At 43.3% G+C, this 21,769-nt stretch overlaps 1 protein-coding gene across 2 annotated transcripts in view; it reads left to right on the top strand.

Moving 5' to 3' along the window:
- ATG2A (autophagy related 2A) overlaps window positions 1–21,769 on the top strand; it is a 168,824-nt gene that overhangs the window by 64,024 nt on the left and 83,031 nt on the right. For both annotated transcript variants that reach the window (XR_005744186.1, XM_040328557.1), the window contains exons 17-24: window positions 4,387–4,549; window positions 4,694–4,836; window positions 6,081–6,223; window positions 6,846–6,991; window positions 7,103–7,253; window positions 13,769–13,962; window positions 17,286–17,366; window positions 18,121–18,227. Coding sequence is in view for 1 of the 2 variants with exons in the window: in XM_040328557.1 (XP_040184491.1) it covers window positions 4,387–4,549; window positions 4,694–4,836; window positions 6,081–6,223; window positions 6,846–6,991; window positions 7,103–7,253; window positions 13,769–13,962; window positions 17,286–17,366; window positions 18,121–18,227 (1,128 nt within the window). In the remaining variant the exon portion in view is untranslated. The remainder of the gene's footprint in view (window positions 1–4,386; window positions 4,550–4,693; window positions 4,837–6,080; window positions 6,224–6,845; window positions 6,992–7,102; window positions 7,254–13,768; window positions 13,963–17,285; window positions 17,367–18,120; window positions 18,228–21,769) is intronic.

The raw sequence follows: 21,769 nt of genomic DNA, 5'->3' as shown, positions 1-21,769 counted from the left end.
CATCTGATCCTAGTCTAGTACAGGTTTTTTTTTTTTTTAAATCAGAAAAATATTTTATTGGGCCAATTACAACCATATACAGAATACATTGCACAAGACATACATACAACGAAAAGGCATTGCTGTATATACATATAAGACATAGATACGACTTGCATATAAAATAACTTATTGGCACCAAAAAACAATATGATGACACATCATACCAAAGAATGGAGTAATCATAACAAAATTTCCCCTATGCACTGAAACGGACAGAGATATCTCGCCAGACCAGTACAACAAAAAAGAACCAAAGGGCCAACGGGCCACTTAGATAACTACATCAACCAGAAATTATATACCCAGTCGAACCTACCCCCTCCAGAGACCGATCACTCCCACCTCAACCATCTAGCTTGCACATTAAATAGCTGGGATGTGGACCAATTTCCCCACCAATATGTGGCTCTCCTAGACTTGCAGCAGACGAGTCAGAACTAGTCTCGGGGGAGCAAGCTCCGGAGTCTCCAACCAGGCCCCCCATATGTTATTAAATTTGTTGCTCGCATTTCTATGTTGATATGTTAAATGTTCCCTTATGAGTATATAATTGACTTGGTCTATCCATAATTTCCTAGTGGGGACACGAGGGGACAACCAGAGCCTGGCCACCAACTTCCGGGCCAGATACAGTAGTCTAATTACAGCAATGTTAATAGGAGAAGGATACATTTCTTCATCTATTGCTCCCAGAATACATATCACAGGGTCCAAAGGGACCCTGACCTGAAAAACTGAGGAGATAGTCTCCGTAACATCACCCCAGTACCGGTGCAACCTGGGACAGCGCCACATCAGGTGAATGAGAGACCCCTCCGCCCCACAATGCTTGGGGCACTCGGACGAGTCCCTCCTTCCCCAACGATGTAGTTGAATGGGTGTACGATAGACCCTGTGCAGCAAGAACAAGTGAGATAGTCTATGGGACTGAGACACAGAGGTAAGCGGACCGGCCTGCAAACATAATTCCCAAGTTTCACCACTAATGTCCCCCAAATCCTCTGTCCATCCCCTTCTACTTGGAAACCTCATGGGGTCTTGTATCGATGCTAGCAAGCTAGAGTAAACATAGGAAATCAAACCCTTCTTCTCCCGCCCAAAGAATACATTATCTATCAAAGAGTGATTAGTGAGTACTAGAGTAGAGGTTCTACTCTGAGCCTGAAGAGCGTGTCGGAGCTGAAGGAACCTATAAAACTGCTGTCTGGGAAGGTCAAATTCAGTCTGTAATTCGAGAAATGACTTCAACACGGTGCCCCTATATAATTGAGCAACCCTAGTGATACCCGCCGACCTCCATGTCTGGAAACCGTCCAGTCCACAAAGTTCCCCAAGATTAGGGTTATCCCATAATGGAGTATCTGGAAGAAATCCTGAGATTCGCAGGGTGGATTTAACCGCAGACCAAAGCTTCCTCATAAGCACAACAGTAGGCGCCGTTTGTGGCAGGTAAGGCAATCCCGCCTCCAAACTCGCCAAAACCGAAACACCGCTAGTTCCTGTCTGCAAAAGGGTCTCTATGGAGTCGGAGTCATTCAAAATTCCCATCCCACTAAGATGCTGCAGCTGAGACGCATAAAAGTAAAGTTTTGGGGCTGGAGCAGCCGCTCCCCCCTGATCCTTAGCAAACTGCAAGGTAGAAAGGCTAATCCTAGCGGGACCCTTCTTCCAGATCAAGGACCTAAACAAAGTGTCAATGCGGGTAAACCATCTACGGGGTATCCACTGAGGTGAGTTATGCATAATATATAGCAATTGAGGGCACCAAACCATTTTAAGAAGATTAATTCTACCTATAACCGATAATGGGAGTTTGCACCAAGTATTACATGTCATTTGAAGCCGCTTAAAAAGGGGCAGGAGATTATCTACCAGATAGGACGTTGGATTAGCCGAAACCTGAACCCCCAAATACCTGAACGACGAGACTACTTTAAGGGACTCCGCAGCAACCGGCAATGAAATCGTCGGGTCATCCAAAGGCAAAATAACCGATTTGCTCCAGTTGATGGAGAATCCCGACAAGGAGCCAAAGTATCGAATTACCCTCATAGCCTCCGAAAGGGACCCATCCACGTCCCCCAGATACAGCAAAGTATCGTCCGCATAAAGGGAGATCTTCTCAACACTCAAACCTCTATTAAATCCCACTATGGATGTCAGCTCACGTATAGTGGCCGCCAGGGGCTCGAGGGCCAATGCAAATAACAGGGGTGACAAAGGACACCCCTGTCTTGTGCCCCTGAAAAGAGGGAAAGAGTCCGAGAGGTCCCCGTTAACACGGATTCTAGCTGTAGGAGCCGCATAAAGCAACCGAATCCATTGAATAAAATTGTCGCCCAGTCCAAATCTCTTCAACACCTCCCACAGGTAAGGCCATTCGACACTGTCGAAGGCCTTAGCAGCGTCTAAGGATAAAATCGCTCTCTGGCCCGGATTATCGACAGGTACCTGAAGGTTAAGGAAGAGACGCCTAATATTAAGAGCTGTGGATCGGGAAGGGATGAACCCTGACTGGTCTTTGTGTACCAATTTATGTATTACCTTGGATAATCTAGTAGCCAGAACTCTTGCCAATAACTTGACATCAGTCGTTAACAAAGAAATAGGCCTATACGAGTCCGGGGAATGAGCCTCTTTACCAGGTTTTAGTAACAAAACAATGATTGCTTCGTTCATGGACGGTGGCAAGCTACCCCTCTCAAATGCTTCCTGAAACACTTCCCTTAAATTTGGTAGTAAAACGTCAGAGTACCTCTTATAGACCTCCGCCGGCAAGCCGTCCGAGCCCGGAGACTTTCCCGACGAAGACAACGCCAAAGCTTCCAGCATTTCGTCCACCGTGAGCGGAGCATCTAATTGCTTCACACCTGAGGCCGAAAGACGTGGAACTCTACACTGATCTAGAAAGGAGGTAATTTCTACTCTGGTGGGTGAAACCTTGGATGAGTATACGTCAGCATAAAATTTTTTAAAAGTTTCCATAATCTCTGCATGGGAGGAAAGCAAGACCCCCGACGGGCTAGAGATGGTTTCAATATACGAGGAACCCCTTTGTGACCTTACCATCAGTGCAAGCATATGACCTGTACCCTCCCCCTCCTCATAATATTTTTGTTGAAGAAAAAATCTCTTGTTTTCTGCCCTAGTCAGAACCAAATGTTTAGCCACATGCTGAGCTTCACACCAGGTTCTTTCCGTGCGATCAGAGGGGGCATCTATAAAAGCAGCCTCCGCCCTTTCAACTTCCTGCAACACCGATTTCTCCCAAGCCCTCGTCCCGGTCTTAATGGAATTTATGGACTTAATAAATTGGCCTCTCAGATATGCCTTCAAAGCATCCCAGAAGATATTGAGACTAGTGGAATGTTTGTTGATACGAATAAAGGAGAGTAAGTTATCACTGACGGGATCAGGGCTGGGGAAGAGCGACAACCAAAACGGGTTAAGCTTCCAGCAAACCCGCTTGGATATCCTGGAGGTAGTAATCTTGGCACACATAGGGGAATGATCGGAGACAGTTCTAGCCTCATAACTCGAGGAGAGAACCAGCGGGAGCATCTCATCATTGCCCAGGCACATATCTATCCTAGAAAGACCCCCATACGAGGCTGAATGACAGGAAAAGCACCTGGCCTGCGGATGGCTCATCCTCCAAACATCCCGCAGCCCCAACTCCGCCAAGAGCCTGGCAAAGGCTGTTGGGCCGCCCCTCAAAGAGGCCGTTGAAGCTCTGGTGGAAAATTTATCCAGGTCTGCATCTAAATAATTATTAAAATCCCCAACAACAATAGCAGGCGTTCCAGGGTGGCGTGACAAAAAAGAAGCTAGAATCTTAAGAACCTCCACCGAGAATGGGGGTGGAATATAAATATTAGCAATAATACAATGTAGAGTGTCCAGGGTACATAACAAGATAATAAATCTACCATACGGGTCAATCAATGAATCTAAACACTTAAAAGCAACATTCTTACATATCAACACACTGACCCCCCTGGCATAGGATGAGAAGGTAGAGTGAAACTGTTCGACAAACATCCTGAGAGAAAACGGTGACTCCTGATTAGGTAGTACAGGGTTTACCAAACAGAGGCCTCTGCTGCATCTTCATTTTTCTTTTAACTACCTATTTTTTGTGACTGCTGTGGCATGTCCATGGATGTCTACAGTGATTGCGTGCACACTAAGAAAAGCAGGTAACTTGGTATAATTTTTTTTTTTTCTGAATCATTTTATTGGGGGGATAAATCCCACCCTCCTTTTTTTTCTTATCGTGTCTTGTTCTGTGTTCTCATTTTGTCAACACAGCAATGGCTCACAAAAACCTTGTTTGCCTTTTAGCATCTTAGTCACCATACGTCCTGAAACCAAAAGCTGTCCATGGGACATGGGCCAGGACAAGGTTGATGACCTTGATCTTTCATCTGTGGAAAGTCCTTGTGAACTAAAACAGCCTGAGCCCTCCCCTTTCTCCTCTAAGCGGACAATGTTTGAAACGGAAGAGGTAAGCCTGAACCAAGAAATGCGTTTTTTGCTCAAAATTGACTGGTGAGCTTTTCATCTTTCTGCTTCTTTTCACTCTCATTTTTATCATCCTGTCTTCTTGCTTTCATCTTCGTTTTTACCACATATGGCTTCTGACTTTCAGATGGTAATCCCTGCTGATCCAGAGGAGATGGCAGACTTCCAGCAAGTGACATTAGCATCCTCCCAATATACACTTGAGGTGACGCTTCCCCATGCTCACATATTCCTTCCCAGCAAAGATGTGTATGAAAACCTATACAACAGGTACCTACTCTATAGTCTTACCTTAAAGTGATATTTAAGTCTCGTTGTTTATTTTTAAAGCAACAAAAATGTTTTTTTTTTTTTATACTTGTCTGCTCTGTGCAGTGGATTTACACATAGAAGCCCAGATTCTCCACTTTATGGGTCCCTCTTTAGTGGTTCTGGCCCCTCCCTCTTGTTTAGTGCCCCCACAGCAAGCAGCTCGCTATAGGGGCACCCGGGCCAAGTCACAGCTCCGAGTGTCCTTTCAGACACCGAGCCGCGTCCCGGCCCTGCCCCTTTCTCTCCGGATTGGCTGACTAATTTTAAATTTGACAGCAGCGGGAGCTGTTGTGTCTCAGTCAATACAGAGAGCTGTTGTGTCTCAGTCAATACAGAGGGTGTCCCGGGCAGCTGAGACACTCGTACAACATTGCTGGATAGAGAGGGACCTCAGGTAAGTATTAGGCTTCATTTCCATGGACGTTTTTACAGCCACTTTTTTTAGCCTTTTTTACAGCTTAAAAACGCCTGTCCATGTGTTTTTTTTTTTTTTTCTTTGAGCTGGAGCTCAAAAACGCTGCGGTTGCGTTCTTGCGCGTTTTTGAGCGTTTTTTAATGTCTGTCGTTTTGTACAGCTCTAACGCTGGAGCTTCAGAACGCACTGGTCCTGGGTTTTTTTGCAGCTTAAAAACGGCTCAGCCATCTACAGCTCAAAAACGTCATGGTGGGCATGAGGCCATAGACTAACATGGAGAGCCGTTTTTAAGCTGCAAAAAATGCTCAGAAAAGTGGCTGTAAATAATGAGCCATAATCCCTTGTTTACAGCATGATCCCGTTGGGGTAAACAGGGATTGCTAGTTACTTGTTTAAGCATCTGACCACTATCCAACTGGACTAAGGCCCTATATGCTTACTGTTTAGTAAAATGATAATTTGAAGCCTACCCAGGCACACTGTTGAACACATAGTATGACTAAGAAACTGTTGTATTGTTATGACTCTTATTTGTGCTTTATTGTGTATCTTTGAAAAATACAATAAAAAACATTTGAAAAGAAAAGTGGCTGTAAAAACGTCCATGGAAATGAAGCCTTAGGAGGGCTGAAGGGGTCTGGTGCACACAGAAGAATTTTTCTTAATGCATAGAATGCATTAAGGTTAAAAACCTTCTGCCTTTACAATCGCTTTAATTTCAGGTTTACAGATTCTGTACATATTATGCTTCTTTCTTTATTAAAATAACTAGTGTTTTTATTCTCAGGCTGTGCAATGATCTTCTGATGTGGGAACCTATGGCCCCGTTTGATGTGCCCATGACTGACTCCTTGTTTCCTAATGAGACACTTTCCAGATCTGGGTATCAGCCAGACACATTTCGCATGTGCAAATCTGCTTTTAGACTGGGTGAGTTTGTGGTCTTCCTATGTAAAATGGCCACCTAAAGTTCAAAACGGCCCCCATTTGCTCCTTCTCCTACCACCCAATCCCCTTCTCCACCAGTCCCTTTCCCTGTCCTCTCTTCCTTTTTTTTTTTTCCCCTCTCCCACTATTTCCCCTTACCTTTTGCCTTCAATTAGCCGCCCTTGACTTCTTCCTTTTACTTTTTTATACCTTTAGTCTAGAGACATTTGACCACTCATCTACCATATATGCCTTTATTCAAACTATGTCCTTTCAAGCATGGCAGAGTCTATTAACCATTTTTCTAAGAGAGAATTTGGCCGGGACAAAAGTTAATTTACATTTTTTTTTTTAATTATTATTCAGGATTTATATAGTGCCAACCGTTTGCGCATAGCTTTACAATGTAGATGGAGAATAGAATTATGGCATAACATTTCTGTGTATGCACTATTGTTATCGTATGCCCTCCGTGTACCTTTTTGTATAAACCACCAAAGTGTGATATGTTTGATTTTGTTACTGTTCTACATATTTTGCTTAAAGACAAAATAAAAATGTATAAATAGGGGAGAAAAACCTGCTAACATTCTTCAAATCTAAATGCCCATTTCTTACCTGACAGACTCTGATTCCGAGGATGAAGACTCCCATTTCTACTCTGTAGATGAGATTGCCAAGGCTAGGAAAGGCAACCAAGAAGGTCTCAGTTTTTTTTCTGCTTCTGTCAACATTTTGCGAGGGCGCATCACAGCTTGGACGGAATCAAAGGTTTTATTTAATTTCTTAGTCTTGTACCTGCATTTATTCTCTGTCAGGACCTATTGTAATGTGTCTTTGCCCGCTGATTTTGTTTTTTTTCTGTTGTCTACTATGAGACAGAGTGAAGGAAGCAAGAAGCTGGATGGTCAGCATGGTGAGGTAGTTCTGGATGTAGAAAATGGCCGTATCTTCAGTGTCTCCAAGCACAAAGGAAGAGTGGATCTTAGCTATCTGTGTATTGAGTCTGACACCATATCACTTTTTCATAAAGGTATTATTCCTGATAAACGGGTGTGTATTGGAGAGTAGCAATATGAACTCTTGAATTAACCATGACATTGTATTGTGGCAACAGGATTATTATGTTAAAGCTTCATGAACTTGAGTGCCCTGCATAGAGTCCTGACCTCAACCCAATAGAACACCTTTGAGATAAATTCGAACGAAGACTGCAAGCCAGGCCTTCTATACCAACATCATTGCCTGACCTCACCAATGCGCTTCTGGAAGAATGGTCAAACCTTCCCATAGACACACTCCTAAACCTTGTGGACAGCCTTCCCAGAAGAGTTGAAGCTGTTATAGCTGTAAAGGGTGGGCCAACTCGGTATTGAACCCTACAGACTAAGACTGGGATACCATTTAAAGTTTATGTGACTAGGTTACACCATTGTGAATTGGATGCAGCTTCCCCGCATCCAATTCACAATAGCAGGAGATTTTGGCCATCTCTCTATGGAGCCAGTTTACATATCTCCACAGCCGGTCCAATGCTGTGCGTCTTTTGGTCCGTTTCAGGTCTGAGTTCGGCCCAAAATTTGGGCTGAAATCGGTCCTGTAACAGTGAACCAGGACGCATCGGACCCCTGCTCTGAGACGGATGCGGCGATGGTGTGAACCCAGCCTAAAATCAGGTGCCCCAATACTTTTGGTAATATAGTAATATTTCAACCTCTGGGCTAACTCAACTCAGGATCCCATCGCTACCGCCTGCATCGACCAACTCGAAGAACTTGGTCTGCAGCAACTGATAAAGACGTCAACACATGTGTCGGGTCACATTTTGGACCTCATCTTCAAACAAACCATGAATATCAACACTCTGGACAACAGACCTTTACCTTGGACGGACCACCACGCCATCAAATTTATATTAACCATCGACACCATCCTTCAAAAACCCAGGCTCCCAACAACAATACACTGGACAAGATCGCAGAAGAAACTACACTCTGAGCTCTTCAAAACCACACTAGCGACCAAAATAGAAGTACCAAATCTGAACCACTCAACGGATCAAACACTCAACGCCTTAAACAAAGCATTACTACAAACAGCCGACACAGTCGCTCCAAAACGCAGAGCTCTCAGCCGGAAAAACAACTCGGGCTGGTTTAACGACACTCTCACTCTACTGAAACAGGATCGCAGAAGAGCTGAAGGAGCCTGGAGGAGGAACCCATCAATAGAAACCCACACAAGGTACAAAACCCTCACCAAGATTTACCACAAAGCGATCTTTAAAGCCAAAAAAGAACACTTCGCAAACACCATCTCAAAAGCCCTAAACCGTCCACGGGAACTTTTTAAACTTGTCGCTAAGACTATGAACCCCTCCTGCTTGGAGCCCCCTCCAAGTGAGACACAAGAATTCTGTAATGAATTATCTGACTTTTTTATCAACAAAATCGAAAAGATTCGGACTACAGTACAACAGAAAAAAAACATTAACCCCACTCAGACACAGCAAGAAGAAGCAATCAACATAAATAGTCCACGATCGACGAATTTCGAGCTGTTCCCAATTACCATCGATACCACAAAAAACATCATCGGAAGCCTTCGAGACAAGACATCACCAAACGACATCATCCCTACAAAACTCTTGAAAAAATGCACGGACATCCTGGCACCTATCATAACGCACATTATAAACCAATCGTTCAGGGAAGGGAATGTTCCGAGCACCCTCAAGCAAGGCATAATAAAACCCCTCCTAAAGAAACCCAACCTCGATCCCAAAGACCCAAACCATCGCAGACCGGTAACAAGCCTGAACACCATCTCCAAGATCATGGAGAAAGCAGTAAACAACAGCTTCAGTCCCATCTGGGCGACCACAAACTCCTAGATCCCCTACAATCAGGTTTTCGCCCAGGCCACGGCACAGAAACGGCTCTCCTCAAGATATGGGACGACGCTCTCGAAGCAGCAGATGACGGAGAATCCTGTCTCCTAGTGCTGCTGGACCTTAGTGCAGCCTTCGACACGGTAGACCACAACATATTGCTCACGCGACTCAAAGAAGTAGCAGGAGTCTCTGACTCGGCCCTACCGTGGTTCGCATCGTTCCTAGAAAATCGCACTCAGACCGTGAAACTTGGAGGTTTTACATCAGAAACTCGGACCATTTCATGCGGAGTTCCTCAAGGATCACCCCTCTCACCTGTACTCTTCAACATCTACATCCGCCCGCTCCTCAAAATCATCAGCAAACAGGACCTGCGCTACCACTCCTATGCGGACGACACGCAGCTTTACCTTCGAATCACCAACAAAAAAGACCAATTCCATGAACTAGGAAAGTGCCTTACACTGATCGACAATTGGATGACTGAAAGCTCCCTCAAACTCAACGGATCCAAAACAGAGCTACTCACCCTTCACGCAAATAGGAAATCCATTTCCAGGACCACATGGACACCACCCACCATCCTCGGACAAACCATTGCGCCAAGCAACAAAGTCAAAAGTCTCAGAGTCATCTTTGACGCAGACATGACGATGGATGCACAAATAGGATCAGTCGTCAGCGGTTCTCATCATCTGCTCCGCATGCTATGTAGACTCATCCCCTTCATCCCGGAAGAGGACACAACAGTAGTGGTTGGAACAATCATCAACTCACGACTCGACTACGCAAACTCCCTCTACTTAGGACTACCAAAATACCAGATTTCACGTCTACAAGTCGTCCAGAACACGGCAGCCAGACTGGTAACTGGTAAAAAGCCGTGGGAACCACTCTCCCCAGCCTTGAGGTCCCTCCACTGGCTGCCCATACAGGACCGGGTGACATTCAAGACTCTCTGCCTCACCCACAAATGTATACAGGGTAAAGCTCCTCAATACTTAAGCGAGAAAATAAAACCCTACGTCACCCAGCGTGTGCTCCGATCAACCAACCAAAACCTTCTCCAAATCCCCAAATCTCGCTACAAATCTAAGGGAGAACGTAGATTCTCGGTCCAAGGACCACGGCTCTGGAATGCTCTACCCACGACTATCCGCTTGGAAGAAAACCATCGGGTTTTTAGGAAAAAACTGAAGACCCACCTCTTCTGAAGACCTGTACAACTCTGGATGCCAGCGCCTTGAGGCGATTAAGTTCGCATTTGTTTGCGCTATATAAGTTTCTCACTCATAGTATATGTGTAGCCACACAAGAATGTCACAGATGATTGTCCTGTAGCAGTCACAGCTTCCTGGCGGGCTCGTACACATAGGTTTGGATCCTAGTTCAAATACACCTGTTGAGTACTAATTATTATTGTTATACAGGATTCATATAGCGCCAACAGTTTGTGCAGCGCTTTACAACATGAGGGCAGACAGAGGGCCTTGCTCCTTAGATCTTACAATCTAAGAGGGAATGACCACAGAAAAGGAGTAGCGTGTTCTCAGTTCAAGAATATAGGAAACACGTTAGAAACACATTTTATGTTTCATAAACCCTACCAGGCATTTTGTTAAAATGGCTGCGTTCCTGTGAGAGCCAGACACATTCAAACGTTTGTCATCATTTTCTTTCTTGTCCATTGAGAGACAAAACGTCTAAAATGTTAGACTTATGCTGCCACCTATAGGAGGATTCAACACAAAATGTGTATGCCAATGTAAAATGCTTGTTTGAAAAAGCTTTCCCTGGAGTCGCCGCATTCCACTGCCATTACACCCAAGGTAAAGGAAACCATTTTGGCTCTTATTGATGCATTGCATACCATTTTACAACTAGAGGATCAGCCTGTTGCTACTTGTTCTATCAGTGCTGTTTTCATCCTTAGATCATATACAGTCCCTAGGGCAGCAAAGATCAGTCCTCTGCACTTGCTTTACAAACTGTTCCTACAGTCATGGCCAAAATTGTTGGCACCCCAGAAATGTTTCCAGAAAATCAAGTATTTCTTACAGAAAAGTATTGCAGTTTTGCTATACACTTGTTTAGTCCCTTTGTGTGTATTGGAACAAAACAAAAAAAGGGAGGGGAAAAAAGGAAAATTAGACATAATGTCACACAAAACTCAAAAAATGGTCTGGTCAAAATTCTTGGCACCCTTTCAAAATTGTGGATAAATAAGATTGTTTCAAGCATGTGATGCTCCTTTAAACTCACCTGGGGCAAGTAACAGGTGTGGGCAACATAAAAATCACACCTGAAAGCAGATAAAAACAAGAGAAGTTCACTTAGTCTTTGCATTGTGTGTCTGTGTGTGCCATACTAAGCATGGACAACAGAAAGAGGAGAAGAGAACTGTCTGAGGACTTGAAAACCAATCAACAATCTCAAGGTTACAAGTCCATCTCCAGAGATCTAGATTTGCCTTTGTCCACAGTGTGCAAGATTAGTTTCAGAGAAATTCAAGCTGTCCTGCAGGCTCAGGGAGCGTCAGTGTCAGCGCAAACTATCCGTCGACATTTAAATGAAATAAAAACGCTATGGCAGGAGACCCAGGAGGACCCCACTGCTGACACAGAGACATAAAAAAGCAAGACTACAGTTTGCCAAAATGTACTTGAGTAAGCCAAAACCCTTCGGGTAAAACATCTTGTGGACAGATGAAACCAAGATGGAGCTTTTTGGTAAAGCACATCATTCTACTCTTTACCGAAAAGGGAATGAGGCCTACAAAGAAAAGAACACAGTACCTACAGTGAAATATGGTGGAGGTTCAATGATGTTTTGGGGTTGTTTTGCTGCCTCTGGCACTGGGTGCCTTTAAATGTGTGCAAGGCATCCTGAAATCGGAGGATTACCAAAGGATTTTGGGTCGCACTGTAGAGCCCAGTGTCAGAAAGCTGGGCTTGTGTCTGAGATCTTGGGTCTTCCAGCAGGACAATGACCCCAAACATACATCAAAAAGCACCCAGAAATGGATGGCAACAAAGCGCTGGAGAGTTCTAAAGTGGCCAGCAATGAGTCCAAATCCCATCGAAGACCTGTGGAGAGATCTTAAAATTGCTGTTGGGAAAAGGCGCCCTTCCAATAAGAGACCTGGAGCAGTTTGCAAAGGAAGAGTGGTCCAAAATTCCGGGTGAGAGGTGTAAGAAGCTTATTAATGGTTATAGGAAGCGACTGATTTCAGTTATTTTTTCAAAAGGGTGTGCAACCAAATATTAAGTTCAGGGTGCCAAGAATTTTGACCAGCCCATTTTTGGAGTTTTGTGTGACAATATGTCCATTTTTTTTCCTCACTTTTTTTTTGTTTTGTTCCAATACACTCAAAGGGAATAAACATGTGTATAGCAAAACGTGTTACTACAAAACTTTTCTGTAAGAAATACTTGATTTTCTGGAAAGATTTCTGGGGGGCCAACAATTTCGGCCATGACTGTATATAATGAGTGGAAGTGTCCTGTAGACTCACTTCCCCTAAGAGCTTGCTAGCTTTGTATCTGGTACAGGTTTTATTGATAAGTGATCCATCTCTTCTGTGGATTAAGCTGTGTCTTACACGGCAACTGCTATCCCTAGGGAGGATCAACTGCTTTTAAGGACCCTACAGATAAGAATTTATAGGTCCTTTCCAGATCCCTGTTCTCACTGGAAGGTCTCGCCACAGCCTTTTGGCTGTGATTTTACTTGGGTCAGATGTCTGGGTGAAATCTCTTAAAAGTCTGCCAAATCCTTGGACAAGTCTTCTTCCCTGTAAGGGGGGAAAGGATGCCTCCACTTTCCAGAGTCTGGGAATGTCTATTAAGCTTTTGAGGATGCTTGGACATCATGCGGTTCCCAGATGGATGGGTGTGGGAGGTGACGCCCAAGAGTTACAATCTTGAGTTTTATTTGCCATTCCCCCTAGTGTTCTCCTTTCCAAAATCTCTGTTTTCTCTGACTGGCTCTCTTTGGCATTCTGGACCAAGTAGTCTTGGCTCTGCCCCCCCTTATGCCAGCTTAGAGTTTATGGTACTTCAGGAAGTTCTTTGAGCGGCAGGCAATCTCCAGTTCCCTGTTGTATTTTCTTGAGCCTGTTAGCGATTTGTTTGCTTTGTTGCCCAACATTCAGTTGGACTGCTCCTGGGCATCCGAAAGACTTACTTTGTCCCTCAATAGACCAGAAAGAAAATTCGATTTTTGTAGTCTCTCTTTGGGGACATGGGGTCCACCCATTTGTGTTTATGATCATGCTCCTTATACTGCTTTTCTGCATAACTGAGGCATTCTGGTAGTAGGAGAGAGGTTATCCTGGGCTGTCCTAATATTATTATTATTATTATTATTATTATACAGGATTTATATAGCGCCAACAGTTTGCGCAGCGCTTTACATCAGGGAAGACAGTACAGTCACAATACAATTCAATACAGGAGGGATCAGAGGGCCCTGCTCGTTAGAATAGCCTTTTTGTTTCAGTATCCAATCCTTATATAGATGGCAGTATAACATGAAGGTGATAAACTTCCTCTGTGCCTCCAAGGGGCTTCAATGTTTTTTTATGATGTGTACAGAGATCGTATTTTTTGTGTTATTCACTTTATGACTTTTTTTTTTTTTATCTCTACATTTAGCAACTGTAGAGGACTACCTAGCACCAAGTAGTTTAGAAATACCCACATTTGTACCGCCTGAAAACCTGAACCCAACGATCTATGTCTCGGAAGAGGGTGTTTCTGCACAGTTGCCATCAAGCAGAAAAGAAAAGAACTTAAAGATGCTTTCTCTGGCTGTCCGCATTGACTTAAACCTTGTGAAAAACGTCAAGGTATGGCAAAAAATGTAGTGTTTGGTGACATTAAAGGGGTTGTAAAGGTAAACATTTTTTTCCCCCTAAATAGCTTCCTTTACCTTAGTGCAGTCCTCCTTCATTTACCTCATCCTTCAATTTTGCTTTTAAATGTCTTTATTTCTTCTGAAAAATCCTCACTTCCTGTTCTTCTGTCTGTAACTACACACAGTAATGCAAGGCTTTCTCCCTGGTGTGGAGTGTCGTGCTCACACCCTCCCTAGGACTACAGGAGAGTCAGGACGCTCTATCTGCACGTTGCAGATAGAGAAAGGAGCTTGTGTTAGGGGGCGTCCTGACTCTCCAGTAGTCCAAGGGAGGGGGCGAGCAGGACACTCCACACCAGGGAGAAAGCCTTGCATTACTGTGTGGAGTTGCAGACAGAAGAACAGGAAGTGAGGATTTCTCAGATGAAATAAGGACATTCAAAAGCAAAATGGAAGGATGAGGTAAGTGAAGGAGGACTGCACTAAGGTAAATGAAGCTATATGTACCTTTACAACCCCTTTAACATCTTGTATGATATATAAAAGGATACCGGTATCTGATTTAGGTTTCAGTAATGTTGTAGAAGTTTTATTATTTGCTAATAAACCAGTTTTCAGACCTTTTCAAAACATTGCAGCACTTTGTATCTTGCTGCTTTCTCATTCTCCTGTGTTATGGTATTGATTTGTTAGAGCACATTACACTTTAATACTGTTATTAGAACTATCCTTGACTTAATTTTCATTGCAGTTATAATGTCCAATTGGATATTAGAAATAGTGTATGTATTATTGCGGCATTGAGGGGACTGTGCTGTGTCTATAGAATCTATAAAACATATATTGTAAAGGCTAATGCATTTATTGCATCATATACATCAGCTGGCCAAATATTTTTGGATATCTATCAAACATAAAATAGGGCCAAAAGTATGTGGACTTCTTTCAATATTAAGTTCTGGTACAATATTTTTTATTAAAGTATTTTAGACAAATCGACAAATTCCCACGCAGGGGATACGAAAACACAGGTATACATAAAGCACATAGTAGAAAACATACTATTAAAGGAACTATTCACGAATTACCACCGTCACCCCAGCCGGGGCGGGGGGCAGTGCGATATGCCTGAGCCAAGAGGCCCAGGGGCCAAAGCAGAAAAAAGGGGGAGGGAGCGGAGTTATCCGCAGAACGGGGGAGAAAGGAAAAAAACAAACAAAAAAAAAAAAAAAACAACAAAAAAAAAACAAAAGAAAAAATAAAGAAAAGAAAAGAAAAAAAAAACTTTCAATATTAAGTTCATGTATTTCTAGTGAATAAACATTTTTGACAGTTGCACACTTCCAACCTAGCTGTAACCATTGGAAGACCCTATTCTACTCCCACATGATTTTTTTCCTGTGGACAAAGCAATTTTCATAAAGAAATGGTTTATGAATTTGGTGTGGAGAGCATACCAACCTAGGATAAGTACACATATACTCCACCGACAAGCAAAGCAGAGTTTGCATATCCATAATTCACATGAGGAATCATTGCAAACTTGTACTTATCAAGTCTTCAATAAATTGAAAATAAAAGGTATAGGCATATAATCGGAGGTGTATGGTTATTGTTTCCTAGCTGTTTTGTTGGGAACATATATTTAACATGTAAAACTAGGAACCTGTGCTCTCTGCAAGGTGACCCCAACACCACTCCTATCTTTACTTGTCGTGCTATCATCTTGGCATGGATGGGTCTATGCAATGCACTAGTTCTCTGTATGATAGGCCCGTCTCCAAATTGACCCTTGAAATAAGCGCTGCATAACAAGATTTATGGGAGTTAGGCCAGGTGATGATGGCTATGGGTCCCAGAATTTATTAAACTTCTGTGGACATCCCCTATTTCAATGTCAATTTCTCTTTAGGGATATTAGTGTTAATGTAATGACGCTGATCCATAATAGCAGGGTGTGGGGAGATCCATTTTGTGGAGATAAGTTTGCGAGCTGCAAATAGTAGCCAAAAACAGGGATCAAAGCCTCCAGAAGGTATAATTCCTCATTTAGAAAAAAACTCCAGAAAGTAAAATTCCTAGAATACACAGTAGACGCACTTCGGGGTCGGCAAGCACCACCAAGCGCGGGCAGCCGATGGGTCGATCGGAAATACAGCCGCATATACAGTCCTAGGCCGCCACTTTCCTCTTCAGTGCAACGTGGAGAATGAAAGAAGTCACAGTACCGGATAGAGTGCAGGAGCTACTGGAATTACATTTTTACATTAATCAGCAGGCAATTGGTTGCCGGGTGGTCCTAGAAACTATTCACCAGCTTGTTAATGTAAAAAGTTAACTCTTTCAGATCCCACCCTCTATCAAGTACTGTGACTTCTCCCGTTCTCCGCTCTGCTATACACAGGTGTATGGAGAGTGCTACCTACACACTGGTATGAAGGGCACAGGTGATACTGCATGGGTGGGGGTGTGTGAAGAGGGCAGGGGACATCGCATTGGGGGGGCAGAGGACACTACAGTTGCGAGGAGGGGTGAATGTGATCGAGGATACTGCATGGTGAAAATACAAAGGACACTATGGGGGGGGGGCACTGCAATGGGGTGGGGGTAAAGGGCAAAGTGTACACTGCATTGGTGGGGTGCAGAGGATACTACAGTACAGTACAGGGTATACTACAGTACAGGGAGGGTGTGAAGAGGACAAAGAGCAGTGTTTTGGAGGGCAGAGAACACTACAAGTTTCTGGTCGGTGCAATACACATACATAGTTGTGTCAACCTCTGTGTAGGTGATAAAGAGACTGTGACCACTTGCCCCAGTACCCTCTGCCAACTTCCCTCTGCTATGTTTCCTAGATCCATTTCTGGTGTGGTGGAACTTTGATGGGCTTCTCAGAGAATCTTGTCATCTAACACTTGTAACAGACTTTTCAAATGATCTTCAGGTTGAATGGACACAATTTCCCACAGACATTCTCCATAATCTTGTCCTGCAGATAAAAGGAGGCCATAAAGGGAAGGGGGTTATGCATACATTTATAATATTTAAATGTATAGTACATGTAGTGTATGTAGACTAATACTGGTTCAATGCTCAGATCATGGAAATAATATATATAAATGCAGTTGCAACATTCACATTATACTACATATATGTTATATACGTAAAAAAAAAAAAAGTGTGGGGAATTGAAAGCATGTACCTTCCCTTCTTCTTGGGACAATCTTGCCGATTATCCAGGTAGAGTTGGTTTCACATGCATAAACCTTTTATTGGATACTGAAAATCTTATTCTTTGTTTTTCATTCGTTCCAGGAGTTCTTGGTAGCTCTGAGGCTTGATGGTGCTACTTTACGTCACTACATGGCAATGCCAGACCAAAGCTGGTATAGTCAAGTAAGTTTATACATTTTCACAATTATACTTTGGTTCACTCCCTGTGTTGGATGTAAAGTTTTCGTTTGTTCTCTGTGTTGGCAGCTAGGGCCATAAAGATTATGCTAAAAAGCTTAGTACATGAGATTGGTGTGAAAACTGCTTCAATCATATGGGCTGTAAAAGTAATGTTCCAACATTTTAAGGAGAATCCACAAAGCAAAGGTTCCCTAAGCTGCTTTCTGGTAGAGTCAGCATGATGGTGAGAAAAGAAAAGATTGGTTATGATGTAGTTGCAGAGGTGGTCAGATAGCCAAGCTTTATGGTCAACGAGAGCTTAGAGAGGAATACAGATCCGAGATATCCAAGATATCACCCGGCAGCTCTGCAGTAGATTTTACCTTCTCTGTAGTTGGGAGCTCAAATAGTGTTCCCAAACATGACAGTCACTAGTTGTCAATCAAATATTGGTGTTCTGTCTCCCTATACAAGACAGTGAGTGTGGTGCATAGGGGGATATCTGCATTATATAAGATGCCTGTGTGTTTGGCTCAGCAGTTTGGAGACTAATTGTGGTACCACCCCCCCTCCCCCCTTTAACATGCACAGTAACTCTTTCTGCTTAGATTGTATTGCATGTAATTCAACCATTTGTAAGATTTATTATTTATGGATTGTTTTTTGGTATTCAATAAATCTTTGTCAACATTTTAGTAGCACATTTTTCACAAATAGAAAAAAATGAATGTCTTTTATTCTCATCTCTCATTATTAGATTATGGACTTACTAGATGTAGTTGATGAACCTATCTTGGGATACACTCCACCAGCTGTTATCACCATACTGCACACTCATCTCTTCAGCTGTGCTGTGGATTACAGGTACTAATGAATAGAAGTTGACCTCCATTTTTTTTGTATGTGCTCCACAGAGGACTTGCATACAAGGGGCCAGATTCTCAAAAGAATTACGCCAGTGTATCATTGTTTTGTATTCTCAAAACAAGATATGCCAGAATTAGGCTAGGATCCGACTGGTGTAAGTCACTTACACCGTCGGATCCTAAATGCAATACTACGCTGGCCGCTAGGTGGCTTTTACGTCGATTTCAGCGTCACATATGCAAATGAGCCGAATACGCCGATTCCCGAAAGTTTTTGCGCCGCTTCGCCGTAGTTTAAGTAAGCGTAAGGTTACCCCTGCTGTATGAGGGGTAACCTTACGTCGGTCCGCCGTCGGGTTTTTCCGTCGTTTACGTAACTCGTCGCGAATAGGGCTGTGCGTTAATTACGTTCACGTCGCAACCAATGTATTTGCGGCGTACTACGGAGCATGCACAGTGGCCTACGTTTAAGGCTGGCACATGCGCAGTTCGTTCGGCACGGGGGCGCGCTTAATTTAAATACAAGCCGCCCCCTTTGATTTACGCAGGGATACGCCGGGCCATTTAGACTACGCTGCCGCAAATTATGGAGCAAGTGCTTGGAGAATACGGCACTTTCTCCAGTAAGTTGCGGCGGCGTAGTGTTAATGGCATACGCTACGCCCCGCACGTAGATACGCTGATCTACGAGAATCTGGCCCAAGAAGTATAGTTTTGTGAAATATAGGGCATTTGAAACCACCATTTGACTAGCATTTGCGATAACTGCATTGGGAGGAATGTGGTGACTAAGTGTATGTAAACCCTAACCATGCATTTCTCCTATTTGCTTCCTTTAAGACCCCTTTTCACACCGGGGGCGGGTATAGGTGTTTTGGCACTAAAAATAGCACCTGAAAATTGCCTCTCAAGCCACCCCAGTGTGAAAGTCTGATTTGCTTTCACACTGGGGCGGTCGCTTTTAACCCTTTCCCCGCCCAGTTAGCGGCTGAAAAGCGCCACTATAACTGCGGTAAAGCGCTGCTAAAACTAGTAGCGCTTTACCGCTACCACCCCAGTGTAAAAAGGCTTTTAGTCAGTTAAATATACAATTAGAGCTCGGGGGGGCCGGGTCTCCCTTTGTCCCTCTTTACCCCCCCCCCCCCCCTCTATCTTTACTCTTCTCTTTTCTTATCATTAATTTCTACCTTCTATCCTCTTTCTACCTCCTGGACCTAACTAGGTCCCAGAGTTCTGCTTTGTGAATATTTCACTTTGTATTGTGTGCTATGTCATGTTTGTCAACTGTTGATCTATGGAATGGTATTGCCATTTCTGTGAAAATTAAAGAATTTATTTTAAAAAAATATACAATTAGAAATGTACAGTATTTTATATCGGTTCAAATGGGAAAAAAAATAATACTGTTCCTGACAAATTAATTGAGCTTCTAACTTATTGTAATGAATTGATAATACTGCACTATAATCTCAAAAAATGTTATCAGCCCTGCCCATAGGTCTGTGGGCTACTGAACACCTACCCCTATGTTGTGGAAGTGAGGAAGGGGGAAGTCTTTTGTAGTTCTAACATTTCTTTCCTAAGGTGGCAAAGCTGTTCCTCCATGGATACAGTACAGTGAGTGAGTGTTTTTCAACCTAGGATAGGAAGCGTGTTACATGTGATGTAATTGGCACACTTAATTTGTTTCAGGCTCCATTCACACTAGTGTAATTCCAGATGTGACTTGAGTCATACAGAATCGCATGACAATGGAAATCAATTTTTTTTTTCAATGGTGCCCATTCGCATTGATAGACTCAGCATGGTGCAATTTTGGAGAAGGTCCCTGTCCTAGCTTGGTGTGATTCCAGGGCAGTTTTGTTCCAATAGAATATGCAAACCACATCCAAGTTGTCTCTAAGTGGCACCATAGAATCGCACTGAAAATGGGAGCAAAACTGGATTGCAGCAGTGTTAACCTTGCTTAAAATGTTATAAATGAGCACACACAGTTTATGCTCATAGCAGGATAAAATCTTGTACGATCATAGTGCTACACAGATCTTTTTTTTTTTATTAGTAGATTTATATGGAACTACTGCAGGAATTGTCACAATGACACCACTGTCTTGTCAGGTGCCAACGAGTGAGGTGGTCACTGCCACAAGAGGCCGCCGACATTGAGTCACACTAGAGCAGTGATAAAGAACCTTGGCACCCCAGATGTTTTGGAACTACATTCCCCATGATGCTCAACTACACTGCAGAGTGCGTGAGCATCATGGGAAATGTAGTTCCAAAACATCTGGGGTGCCAAGGTTCGCAATCACTGCACTAGAGCATTCCATTCTCTGGTTTAAAGAATAGCTTTCTTTTGCACAGCAATAAGCAGATAGAGCAATAAGGGGGTCAGCTTCAAGAGGGCTTTTCTGTAGTTGTGAGCAGTACAATGCAGTCAATGTAGTTTGCATTTTGCCTACTAGTTTGTCAAGTGTTGTTGCTATTAACTAACTATTGATGCTTTTAATAAATTGTAATATATTTTAAAGGTCTATTAACCACTTCCTTACTGGGCACATATACCCCTTCCTGACCAGGTGAAATTTCAGCTTCCGGCACTGCGTCGCTTTAACTGACAATTGCGCGGTCATGCGACGTGGCTCCCAAACAAAATTGACGTCCTTTTTTCCCCACAAATAGAGCTTTCTTTTGGTGGTATTTGATCACCTCTGCGGTTTTTATTTTTTGCGCTATAAACAAAAATAGAGCGACAATTTTGAAAAAAAAACAATATTTTTTACTTGTTACTATAATAAATTGCCCAATTTTTTAAAAAAAAACATTTTTTTTCTCAGTCTAGGCGATACGTATTATTCTACATATTTTTGTTAAAAAAAAAAAAAAAAAATTGCAAGAAGCGTCTGTTTTGCGCAAAAGTTATTGCGCTTACAAAATAGGGCACAGAATTATTTTTTTTTATTATTTTTTTTTACTACTAATGGCGGCGATCAGCATTTTTTTTCGTGACTGCGACATTATGGCGGAGACATCGGACACTTTTGACACATTTTTGGCGCCATTCACATTTATACAGCGATCAGTGCTATAAAAATGCACTAATTACTGTATAAATGTGACTGGCATTGAAGGGGTTAACACTAGGGGGTGAGGAAGGGGTTAATGTGTACCCTGAATTGTGTTACTAACTGTGGGGGAAGGGGGGTGACTGGGGGAGGTGACCGATGCTGTGTCCCTATGTACAAGGGACACAGATCGGTCTCCTCTCTCTCCTGACAGGACGTGGAGCTCTGTGTTTACACACAGAGCTCCACGTCTTGTCCCTGTAGCCGCCGATCGCGAGTCCCTGGCGGACATCGCGGCCGCCAGGCACTCGCATCGGCATCTCAGCCATGCGGCAAGCGTGCGCGCGCCAGCGCCGCTGGCTGCGCGCGCAGGCCGTAAAAACACGGCCAGTCAGAGATGTAGAGCCACCCTGCGGCCGTACAAAGTCGTACGGCCGTCGGGAAGTGGTTAAGGTCTATTTTTAAATTGTATTGC

The sequence above is a fragment of the Rana temporaria genome, chromosome 11 (assembly GCF_905171775.1).
Source record: "Rana temporaria chromosome 11, aRanTem1.1, whole genome shotgun sequence".
Taxonomy (NCBI): Eukaryota; Metazoa; Chordata; class Amphibia; order Anura; family Ranidae; genus Rana; species Rana temporaria.
This window is presented reverse-complemented; position numbering and strand designations above follow the sequence as displayed.